The 12,325-nt window shown below is 38.1% G+C and overlaps 1 protein-coding gene across 1 annotated transcript; it reads left to right on the forward strand.

Annotated features, from left to right (window-relative positions):
• The first annotated feature begins 974 nt into the window (after positions 1-974).
• Positions 975-10,154, forward strand: spag16 (sperm associated antigen 16). The gene is made up of 3 exons (XM_088355738.1): positions 975-2,366; positions 3,837-3,941; positions 8,354-10,154. Exons 1-3 carry the CDS (start codon positions 1,428-1,430, stop codon positions 8,999-9,001), a joined length of 1,692 nt encoding a protein of 563 aa, XP_088211864.1. The 5' UTR covers positions 975-1,427; the 3' UTR covers positions 9,002-10,154.
• Positions 10,155-12,325: the final 2,171 nt, after the last annotated feature.

The raw sequence follows: 12,325 nt of genomic DNA on the forward strand, positions 1-12,325 counted from the left end.
CTACAGTGGGCATTTGCACGTCACATTTGGTATTTGTATATTGTATTCTTTTTGCTTTATTATTGTATTGTTCTCAGCTCAGGGATGCTGCTGGAAATGTGAATTTCCCTGCGGGGATGAATAAAGTATCTATCTATCTATCTATCTATCTATCTATCTATCTATCTATCTATCTATCTATCTATCTATCTATCTATCTATCTATCTATCTATCTATCTATCTATCTATCTATCTATCTATCTATCTATCTATCTATCTATCTATCTATCTATCTATCTATCTATCTATCTATCTATCTATCTATCTATCTATCTATCCATCCATCCATCCATCGATCCATCCATCCATCCATCTATCTATCTATCTATCTATCTATCTATCTATCTATCTATCTATCTATCTATCTATCTATCTATCTATCTATCTATCTATCTATCTATCTATCTATCTACAATTTTTAACCCATTGCTATTTTAAAAAAATACACATGGATATGATAGTGATTTTTTTGCCTATTATTCAAATCAATATTGTTTTTTTTTTTTATTATTCTTATTTATTTTTAATTATGAATTAAGCTTTTTCTAACCTCTTGGATGCGCTAAATAATTTCACAATGTCCTTTTATCGATCTCCAACTTGCGTGGAGTTAAACATGTTCAAAAATGGTTTTCTTTTGTTTTATTGTCTATGTAATTCTTTAGCATGTATTGTTCCCTTGAACATTTTAAACATTATGCAGTTTGACTGTTTCATGCCTATTTTGTTTGTATTATGCCAATAAAAAGAAAAAAGGCAAGTTAAAATGAATACCTGTCATTTGACGTCACATCTGGCGTAACATGATTACACAGGCAATAACCTACGTATGTAAGGATTTTAAAAAACTGAAAAACTGGTTGTTTGCAAATTATTAACAAACATACTATATATTTACATGTAAATTCGTTCAATAAATGCAACGGAAGCGACGCCATTTGTTTGTTATGTTTGCCCGCAGAGGTCTCAGTTTATATGTCTTATTGAACATTAATAACAAGCTTTTGTGTACGATATTATACTTAACAGTAACATTGTCTGGACAAAATAAACTTAGATAAACTGAATAAAATACGTTTTTTTTCATTAGTAAATTAAAAAATAAGTAAATTTTTAATTCACACGCAGATATTTCTATCGTGAGGTGACGCGGTTTTGGTTACATCATCAAATAGCGACGTCTGCCGTAAAACACACCTGTGTTTATTTACTTTATTATTGGTACGAATAAAAACAGCTTATTATTCACTTTTTTCCATAATTTAAAAAAATGCTATTGTAGCAAAGTTACACTACTCATTCGAAGCATATACCAGACTCCCTGCAACATTTAGAGCGAGTAGTTACTATAGCAACCAATAAACAAGAAGACGCCAAAAGAGAGAACATGTCAGGAAAGGCCAAAGAAAAGGAAATGGAAGGGTCGAATGAGCTTTCTCCTGACAAGGGCAATACGAGTAACGCAGAGGTAAACTTTCTGGAAGTGATTACATCCTCCACTGCAGCGACTGATAATGGCTCGCCCAAAGAAGAACATATCAACAACATCCCAGAGGCAGTGGACGACTTTGTCAGGAACGCTCTACATAGACTAGGTATGAAACAGACTCTCGACTCTTTTGAGGCAGAGTGGTACAGCTCAGCACAGAAACTTCTGATAGAACCCTTGATGATGGCTCCTCCAGCAACGGGCACTCTGATTCTTCCAGATGCCCTCACACACAAGCAGCTTCTTTGCGCTGAACTGGAAAAGGTCTACAGTGAGACTAACCAGTTCAAAGAGGAAGTACTGTCTGCAGGGGACAGCCTTGTAAAACTGCAGAGGGACCGAGATTTGCACCGGCTTCATTGCCAGCGACTTATCGGTGAGAAAAGCCATCTGATGGAGGACATCAAAAGACTGAAGAAACGCTTAGCGGCATATGAGCCAGCGCTGAGGCAGCTGGATGACAAATATGAGGAAGCCATGAGGCAGAAGATGCTTCTCACTTTGGAAAGTGAACGTATTCAGAATAATCTAAATGCAAGTCTTTTGCAGAACAAAACACAAATGAAGGGGTCCTCAAAAAAGAGCAAAGTACAATCGCAAAGCCCTGCTAGACACCCAAATGATACAGAGTTTCCTGTCTTCAGTAGGGCTGTGAAAGTCAATCGCATTCAGGGAAATATCACAGAAAAGAAAAACTCATTCAGTCTATTTTATTCCATTAAAGCTCACACTCTTCCCATCAGCTGCATTTGCCTTCATCCAGGGAAAAAACTCCTGGCGAGTGCTAGCGACGACTGCACTTGGAAGCTGTGGGCACTGGCTGCCAGTAAAGAGAAGGTAAAGACATCATTTTGTGGGGCCTGTCAACTTTCTACCTCCCACAAACTTTGGCCACTGTGATAACCAACAAGAAATTACTGTAGTGGTAGTCCCATGTGTTCAACAATAACAACGCAGGAGAATTATTCATCAGTTGAAATGTTTAGACCATATTAATTTTATTCACAGTTTGAAGATGAACATAAGAACATCACACAACCATTAAGTGTGTAAATTATAACTCTTTGTACAAGATACAGTAAATAAAAAATATTCAGCGATGATTTTGTGTAGCAGTAGACATCATATTTTGTACACACTACAATATATATATATATATATATATATATATATATATATCCTATATTGTCTATGAATGTAACCAGAGTGGCTTTTCAGAAGTTCAAAAACAAGAACATTTGTAGAGGTAAACATTGACCACATGCATATATTTTGACTTTGCGCAAGAATATAAAACTACTGGGAAAATTAGGGTTTGTTATAAAGAAAATTAAAGGATACAGGATACCCAAACCATTCAAGGTGCTTTAATTGGGCAATCTAACAGAATAAATATTACTCCAAAAAGATAAGTAACTGGTAAAAATTATTCTAACAGCTAACAAAAAAGTAATAACAAGATAATGGTACAAACAAGATCCCCCCCACTGTAGAGCAGTGGGTGTGCACTGTGGAGTTATTATTTGTAACGGAAAAGACCACATTATGAATAAGAATACAGGAAACTCAATTAAGGGACAAATTGGAAAATGAATGGACTATAGGAAAAATAAGGACACTGCTTACGAAAAATGAAGACTCGACTTTTGAAGAATTACTTGAGCATGGAAGAAATTCTCCAACACCCAAATGTTGTTTTGCTTTTGTTTTTTTAACCCCCTTTCTTTTTTTTTTTTTTTTTTGTACATGTATGTTGAAAAAAATTTAATAAAAAAAAAAAACTGAGACTGTCACAGAGCAGATTTATTTATACAGATTTGAATGCGTAAGGGTTGATTATTTTTATTATTGGTCATTTAGGAGATCTTAATTTAAAATTTTTAGTGATTTTGCTGCTCTGAAAGTAAATGATCTTCATTATATTTTAACCCCCCACTTTTCAGTTTTTCTTATTCGTATATATATATATATATATATATATAAAATTTCCAATAAACTCCATTTCTTTTCACGATTGTTTCCAAAATCTTGTTAGATCTAAAGAAAACAAACATTATTCTATCCATAAGTTTGAAGACTATATGATGCGAACGTTTTAAAAGTTTGACGGGGCCAAATTCTTTCACCAGACACTGCATGTATAAAAACAAAATGTTTATGTACTAACGGTATTCGTATCTGGTATTTATGACTATTAAAGATTATTCCACACTGAAAATTGTGGTATCAAACAGTCCTCCTACTGACAAAGTCATAACTAAACCAAATGCATTCGGTTAACTTTCATTGTCTGTTTTGTGTCTCCAGGTGGGTCAGATGGTTCTGACTGGTGATGGCCACTCCGATTGGCTGTCAAGCTGCAGTTTTCACCCAGAAGGGACTAAACTGGCAACAACCAGTGGAGACACCACAGTCAGTTCATGTTTATCGTATTTTCCGCACTATAAGCCGCACCGGGTTATAGGGCGCACACCCAAAAAATTGTTTTTGGTCCTATATTTTCCATACATAAGGCGCACCGGATTATAAGGCGCTACAATGGGAACGTCAACAAAACAGTCAGATAGTTCAGGCAAACTTATTACCCCCTTAAAATTCCGAAAGCTTGCAAAGAAGCAAATACGTGTCGTAGACACGTGCGGATGCGGTGTCCGTACGATGTCACCAAACAAACATTTCTTAGTTTCCATTTTATTTTTTGCTAGCAAATGTGTGGACAGCAAAGTAAGAATTTTATTGTGCAGGGAAACGGGGTTCTTTACTGTGCATATGACAATAAACACTTTGAATTGAATTTAGTTTAAAAATAGACTCATCACAGAAACATCAAGATCGTTCTGAAACAAGATACGGGGAAAATATAAAGCCGCATAGCTCACCTAAGTTCTCTTGCAGCCTTCACGTTCATTAATGATACGTAACCATGGTCTTCTTACAACTGTAAGTGTAGTAAATCCAGAGAGTAAAATATTTACAAATACAGAATAGTAAAAATTGTTTTCTATATGCCGTAGTGCAACCCAACCTGTGATTCACATTCATCTTTTTCGGCCAATTGCAGGCTTTGTTTCCCCCCTTTAGCCTATGCGATCCTGTAAATAATAAAAAGGATCCGCCCCCTTTACCTCCGAATAACTTTAGCCAATAGTGACTGATTCAAATGATAATTGACACATTGGTTAGGAAATGAAACGCCGGTATATAAATCCCAGCATACACCTCGGACTACTTCGCCTACGGGGGAAAATCTAGTCGGCGGCTGCTTGCTTTAGTTGCAAGACTTCGCGACTTAATATTGATCCATATATACGGCAAACTGTATTATAAGGCGCATGGTCGGATTTTGAAAAAAATAAAGGCTTTTAGGTGCGCCTTATAGTGCGGAAAATACGGTACTTGCTTTGCTTAAAGGTGGTGTCCGGAATTTAAAAATATTCTACTTGAAGATGCCATCTTCTGGCTTGAATAATCATTGCAGCCTCTGTCAAGCTACTTGTTTTGCGAGTGCAAGTGCATGACTTTTCTTAGATGCGCTCGCATAAACTTATTTTTTAATTTTTTTTGCGGTTTGGGTTGGTATTTGGACTGTACTTAAAACAGTAATTTTCTTACTTTCACCATTTTCCTCCTGGAATTCAAAGAAAACTGCGTGCATGCACTTCATAACACTGACACCACCACCGATCAATAGATCAGCGTTTTTAAGGTTTCTCTTGGAATGGGAAGGTATTTCTTTTGAAATATCAGTAGAGGGAAGAAAATTTATTACTCAATGTACGAATTGTATCAGTATGTGGTATTGCTGACTTCAAAAGTATTTGTCTCAATCGGTCTGAAGGTGGGTGTGAAGGAGACCCTCTCCCTTCTACGCAGTTTCGTTTAAGTCAAGTCAAGTCATGTTTATTTGTATCGCACTTAATCACAAGGAGTCGCAAAGGGCTGCACAGACCACAGATTATTGCAAACCACGGACTATTATCACACCATCCCCTGATCTAAAACCCACAAGAGGGCAAGGAAAAACTCAAAAACCTCAACATGAGGAAAATGAAGGGGCCGCACATGAGGTAATCCCACTTCCAGGATGACAAGGCTGCAATGGATGTTGTAATAACAATTAATACACATGAAATATAGGTCATTCATAAGCTATACAATAGAAGTGTGTTTTAAGCCTAGATTTAAACAGTTTCCCTGATGTAGCAGAACAAATCTCAGGGGGCAGAGCATTCGAAAACACCGTGGTCCGAATGAAGAACTCTCTCGAACCTGCGGTTCTCTTCTTGGCTTTTGGGATTCAGAATTTGTTTGTTTGGTTTGTGCAATGCAATGGGTAAAACAAGCGCTGTTGTTGTTGTTGAGTCACTCAAGGCGCCTAAGTTAATCCTTGATAGCGCTAGACTCGCTTGTGGGAGGCTCCGTAGTTCTCCTAAGGAGAGGGGGCTGCGACTGTCCTGTGCCGCCAGGCCTGACGGGGTGTGACCCAAGCAAACCAAGCATACGAAGCCTCTGAAGTCCTTAGTACGTTCGGACAGGCCGGTGCATGATTTATGGAAGCCCCGTGGGCAGATAGTACAGGTGATTGGTGTGTGGTCGCAGCGAACGGTTCGAAAGCACCACTGGCATTTGGACTGGGGGCCAGTGTTGCTCTCGATGTCGCCCGCCCTAAGAAGAACAGAGAGAGGAGAGTAGAAGAGAGAAAAAGAGAGGGACAGATAGAAAGAGAGAGAGACAGAGTAAAACGCAAAAAGGGGGAAAAGAGTGAGAGAGGTGGGGTGAGAGTAGGAAAGAGGGATAGAGAAAATGAGAGACAAGAGTGTAAAGGGGGAAGAGAGAAAATGAGAGACAAAGAAGGAGAGAGGACCAAGAAAGAAAAAGAGAGCAAGTCTGAGTGAATCGAGTAGGATTCGTAAGGCTCCCCCGGGAGAGAGCCCTTCGCAGGCCAACACGGGAAGGTTCCTAGTCTTTGTCCTGCAGCGCTGTTGTTGAACAGTTCCGTTGAGAATTTTATAACGACAGATAAAAAATCAAATGAAATAGAAGATTCTAGGCTTGTGAACAAGGCTGTGATGGTTTTGCAAGTGCGCTTTCAAAATGGCTGACGAGTGTTTATAGAAAAAAGGGACAAAACAAGGCGGCCTAAGACAAAAACAAAACAAGTCAGTGGAAAATTCCCCACAACCCAGCCTTAAACCAGTCCTTTGTCCGACTGAATCCTGCAGATGTTTTGATAAGACACAAGAACTCCCTCCCAACAGTAGACATGTAGACATCAAATGTATAAAAATAGAAATGAATAAGGAAATAACTTCAATTGAATACATGCATAATCATAAGGAGCATTAATGATAAAAAAACAAACATATAACTGGAAAACTCATACAAATACGACAATATACAAATATTAATTTAAGGCTATCTTTGCTAATTTAATGTTATTAAAAGTACATATATTGTGTTAGGATTTCCAAGAGTTGCATATGGGAATTTTATCTACTACAAAAACAAACAAAATAATCATAAGAAACATTCCCACGGAGTTCAAGAACAAAGTAGTAGCCAGTAGTAGAAAGTTGTCTTTTAGAAATGGATATCAAACTGGTAACCATTTGTGCCAATCAGTAACAAAAAGTAGCTCTCAACCTCAAAAATGTTGGTGATCTCTAGTTTAAAGGGTCTTGAGCACTCGGCCCTATAGTGGTAGCATCTTGAAATTATTGTACCTTGGATTTTTGCTTGTATGGCGGGCAATATTTTTTCTCAAAACAACTCATATCTCAAATTTCTAATAAATGGAGTAGAGATCGACCAATTATCCAGTGGGCCAATTACCGGCACCGATATTTGGGAATTCATCAGATATCAGTATTGTTTTTTTTTTCCATTTTACAAGCCGATTATTAAGTCTCATGCAGCTGAGACTCTCTCTCTCTTGCTCCTACTCCCCCCTGTCCTCCTCCTTTATCTTCATTACCCACCCCGTGCCTTCTGACTGGATAAGCCAAGCCACTGAAGCAGGACTGAGCGGCAACTCCGCTAACTTGTCCAAACATGCCTGTATCTTTGATAGAAAACAGTGTTTGCGATTTAAAGTGCAGTTAACTAGTGTTAGGGAAGCACGTTCAGGTGGAGACTAATAAATGAGCTCTTATCATAACATTAGTTGGTAAATCATGGGTGTGTGTTTGTGATTGAGCGAGAGAGAGCATAAAAAGCACGGTAAAGTGGAAGTGATGAGCTGTTACCATAGCATTAGTTAGTCAATCCAGCTATAAGACAGTAGTGCCCACACTTTTGATTTTGTGAGCTGTGTTGAAATTCTGTTGCACATTTTGTTTCAAGTTAATTTAAGTCACGTTGTTTGTATTGTATTTTATTCATTTAGGCTATTGTAAAACGTTTCAGGGAGCTATTTAAGTTTTTATGAACCTTTTATATGAATTGCTACTAAGCTTAATTTTCTTTACTGCATTGTTAGTTTTTGGTTTAAGTGAAAGAGTAGCCATGATAATTGTGTTGAATTTTTTTTTTTTACTGTAAAAGGTTTCAGAGAGCTTTTATAGTTTTATTCAAATTTATAACAAACATTTTTTGTATCTTTTTACATTATCAAGAATTTCTTACACCAAATTTTAAGATTTTACAGCAAATGAATATCGGCTCCAAATATTTTCTATCGACCTTCTCTTAATACTAATTATCATTATCGGTATCGGCCCTGAAAAACCAACATTGGTCGATCATTATACTGGTGTAGTTAGTATGTAGAAGGGCCACTGTGTGTTTATATATATATAACTATTTTTCCTTGGCTGTTCCTGCAGGTGAGACTGTGGGATTTATTTTGTGGACGTTGCATATTGTCATTCACCGGCCACAGCCAACCCACCTGGGCCTGCTCCTTCCACTCATGCGGCCAATTCCTTGTGTCCTGTTCCTCCGATAAAACCGCCAAACTTTGGGACCTGAACAGCCAGCGCTGCCGGCTGACCATGCGCCGCCACACCGGCCCTGTCAACAGTGTTTGCTTCCAGTTCTTCTCCAACACGCTCCTAACTTCTTCAGCAGATAAAAGTCTGGCCCTGTGGGATGTAAGGCTCGGAGTGTGCACAGCATCTTTTATCGGGCACCAGCATCCCTGCAACCATGCTACCTTTAGCCCCGCTGAGGAAGTCATCGCTTCGTGCGATACCCACGGCATCGTCAACCTGTGGGACGCCAGGAAGCCCAACTCGGTTATACGCACTATAGACGCGGGGCCCCTGAGCGCCAACCACGTGGTGTTTAGTCCTGCGGGTAAGATGCTGGCAGTTGCGAGCAGCGACAGTTTGGTCAGACTGGTGGAATTGGATTGCTGCAAAGTCAGCAGTCTATCGGCGCAAAGGGACAGCGTGCAGAGTGTCACATTTGACCACATGGGAGAAATGCTCATGTCTGCAGGAAGTAATGGGCTTATTAATGTGTGGACGTAGATACCTATATCAGTGTTTTGCAACCTTTTTTAAGCCAAGGCACAGTTTCGAGACACAAATTGTTTAAACATTAATTTCCGGTGCCAGTTTTCTGTTGTTGTTTTGTAAACCTTAAATTATCATGTGGCAGCGTGGAGGCTGAGTGCTTAGCACGTCTGCGGCACAGTTCTAAGCTCATGGGATCAAATCGAGCCTACCGGCCTTCCTGTGCGGGTTGGCATGTTCTCCCCATGCTCGTGTGGGTTTCATGCATGTCAGGTTAATTGGCCGGTCCAAATTGTCCCTATGTGTGAATGAGCAACTGAGTTGTCTGTCTCTGTGCCCTGCGACTGGCTGGAAACCAGTTCAGGGTGTCTCCTGCCCACTGCCTGAAGACAGCTGGGATGGGCTCCATCACCCCCGCGACCCTACTGAGGAAAAGTGGTGCAGATAATGGATGGATGGAAATTATCATGTTGCCTAAATATACAGAACAAAGTTTTAGTTATCATTTACGGTCACTGTGGTTGAGTCAGTAATACTGATCAAGGGTATTGTTTTGTCATGGCTAGAGGGGAGCAGTAATTGTTTTTTCCCCACCAAAATTATGTGATTATTTAAAAGATATTGTCACCGATAGCATGAGGCCTACGCCCGGTGTGCCCTAACTTGTCATTATGCAGGCCAGATTTGGTAAGCTCAAAATGTGTGAGGCCCGACTATTCAGCCTGGCATTCTTTGAACAGTCTTTAATAAATTCACCCTCAATAAAAGGTTTACAGTGCTTGGTGAACAGCGTCGCGTCCTCGTAGCTGGCCTTTGTAGCATTTTCATTTGACCCGCTGGGTGTCGTGTAAAAGCGCTGCTGTGCCGTTAAAACAGCTTCCACTGTCTTCACCTTTTCACAGCGTTTGATTCCAGTTAGCATTTTGTAATCAGCCTGTTTTATCTGGCAGTGCCTCTTGATATAATATTTTCCAAAAACAGCCATAGTCTCTTGGCAATTTTGGAAGACACAGTTGTTTTGGATTTCAGTAAAAAAGATACTCCAATTTCGACCTGGAAAGCAGCGGCCCTCACAGTCAACTTTCCTTTTCTTAGTTACAGTCACCATGTTGGAAATGGGGAGGGCTAAAATTTTTGCATAAAGCCAAATACATCACAAGAAAACTCAGCTTTGCTCCCGCTGTATTTTTAATTACGGACACATTGTACAAATGTATTTTATACTGCTGTCAACATTACAGGTGGGCCACACATTAATCTTATGACACAGGCTGCGGGCCAGTGGGAATTTGATCACGAGCCATAACTGGCTCCCGGGCTGCATTGATAAAGGTTATTCACTTTGGCTAATAATTCTGCTTAAACTTTTTTAATTTGACTAGAAAACCTGTCTTTCAAATGTTACCATATTTTTTTGTCGTTTTTACACAAACTAATACTTAAAATGAGCAAAACCTGCCAGTGGAACAAACATTTTTTTACTATGTTCTAACGTTTTTCATTTTGTGAAATAAGAAAATAATAATTAAAACTAGATTAAAAAAACTTTCCCAAAATATTTATTTAATATTATTCCCTCTACTACTTCATGAGCAGATAATTAGTATATAAAAATAAAATACTAATAGTAATTTGCTGGCACCTACTGGTATGGATGAATGCTACAGTTACTCGTCTGATCACTGGAAGAAACAAAGACACTGCACAGTGTCATGTGTTTTAATTTTTTTTATGCATAAATAAAAATGGGCGATTCCCTGTGACACACAGGACAAGATCTCACGGCACAAAAGTGTGCCCCGGCACACTGGTCGAAAAACAATCATCTTTATCTTTGGAAAAGGATTAAATAAACCATAACTTTTTGGGCACAGAATTTGTTTTTTATTTTCGTGCTGAATTTTAAAATTGATATTAAAATCACAACAAAATAAAACTATAAATTGAAACATTGTAATTTAAAAAAAAATTTTTTTTAATTGTGTCCCCAGTTCGAGACAGGGTGGAAACATATGTTGACCTGGATAGGGATGGGCGCCACCAGGCTGTACTTGTCCAGGACACACCATGGGAAATGGTGCCCCTACAACCCCCGTGGTTAAAGGATCAAACACCCACCCACCCTACACAAATTATAAAAACTAAAAAAAACATTGAGAATTAACATAAAAAAGAAATCAGTAATAAATGAATCCATAATTTACGTAGGCTGCACATACATTGAACTTTGAAAATAAAGCTGGGGCATTTAACCATTATCCCAGGGGCCACAATTGGGCTCCAGGCCACAAGTTTAAGACCCTCGGTTTAGGGGTTTCCTTCACCCAGAGCCTTGTTCCCCAATTTATTTCTTCTTCTGAGGGCCACAAAAAATAAAAGGATCTCATCCTTTAAAGTAACTCTATTTGCGATCTTATAGTGGTCATTTATCAATTAAGAAAATTGAAGGAATGTTAAATTGTCCCAAAAAAATGATATTAAAGAAACATTATAAATTAGAAGGTATTTCTTTAAATGGACGATGTGTATTATTTAGCGACTTCTAGTGGTAAAAAAATGAATAATAAGCAAAAAGACAAACTATCATAAAAGTGCATTAAAAAATTGCAAGAAATTTGTATTTATTTTATTTAACATGTAGCTCACAATGAAGCTGACATGATTGTGCGTTTTCTTGCTGCTAACGGAAAAAATGAGAAATAGAGCAGTATGGTCACTTTGAGTCTCCTTAGTTTACAATTTTCTTTGTGCTATGTTGCAGTGTGTTTTTTGGTTTTTCTACACAATACAGGGACAACTAGTGGTCAAATATTACAGTGTCCCTTTAAAAATATCAGTCATTATTTGCAGAAGGATGGAAATTTTACCTAGAAAGGCTATCAGTAAAGTATGTATGCTGTAGTGGTACCGACGAATACTTAAAATCAGAAGTATTGGTCCAGGCATCAGTTTGAAACAATATCACACATCACCTGAAAAATGGATATAAGTACTATTTTTATTATTTTTTTTAAATTTAAATCTATCAAGCACACCGAATTAGATATATTTTTTTAATTTTGTTTTTAAAATAGAAGAATAAGTTTTGTTAAGTTAGGTTATAATTTTACAACAGTTATAAATCTGGGGAAAACAGAATACTTTCATATCTTTATCCAAATCTATCTAAACTACTTTATGAATCCTAGGGTTATCTTTAATTAAAACAGTGTGTCATGGCCCCCAAAAGGTGAAGAAACACTATTCCAAACCAATTGACCCAACTTTGAGTTATTATTTTGGATAAAAAGTGAGCGCAATTTACAAAAATAAATATTGTATAAGCAGAAAATAGGGCAA

Source organism: Urocampus carinirostris, chromosome 16, assembly GCF_059441175.1.
Source record: "Urocampus carinirostris isolate Australia breed hairy pipefish chromosome 16, RoL_Ucar_1.0, whole genome shotgun sequence".
Taxonomy (NCBI): Eukaryota; Metazoa; Chordata; class Actinopteri; order Syngnathiformes; family Syngnathidae; genus Urocampus; species Urocampus carinirostris.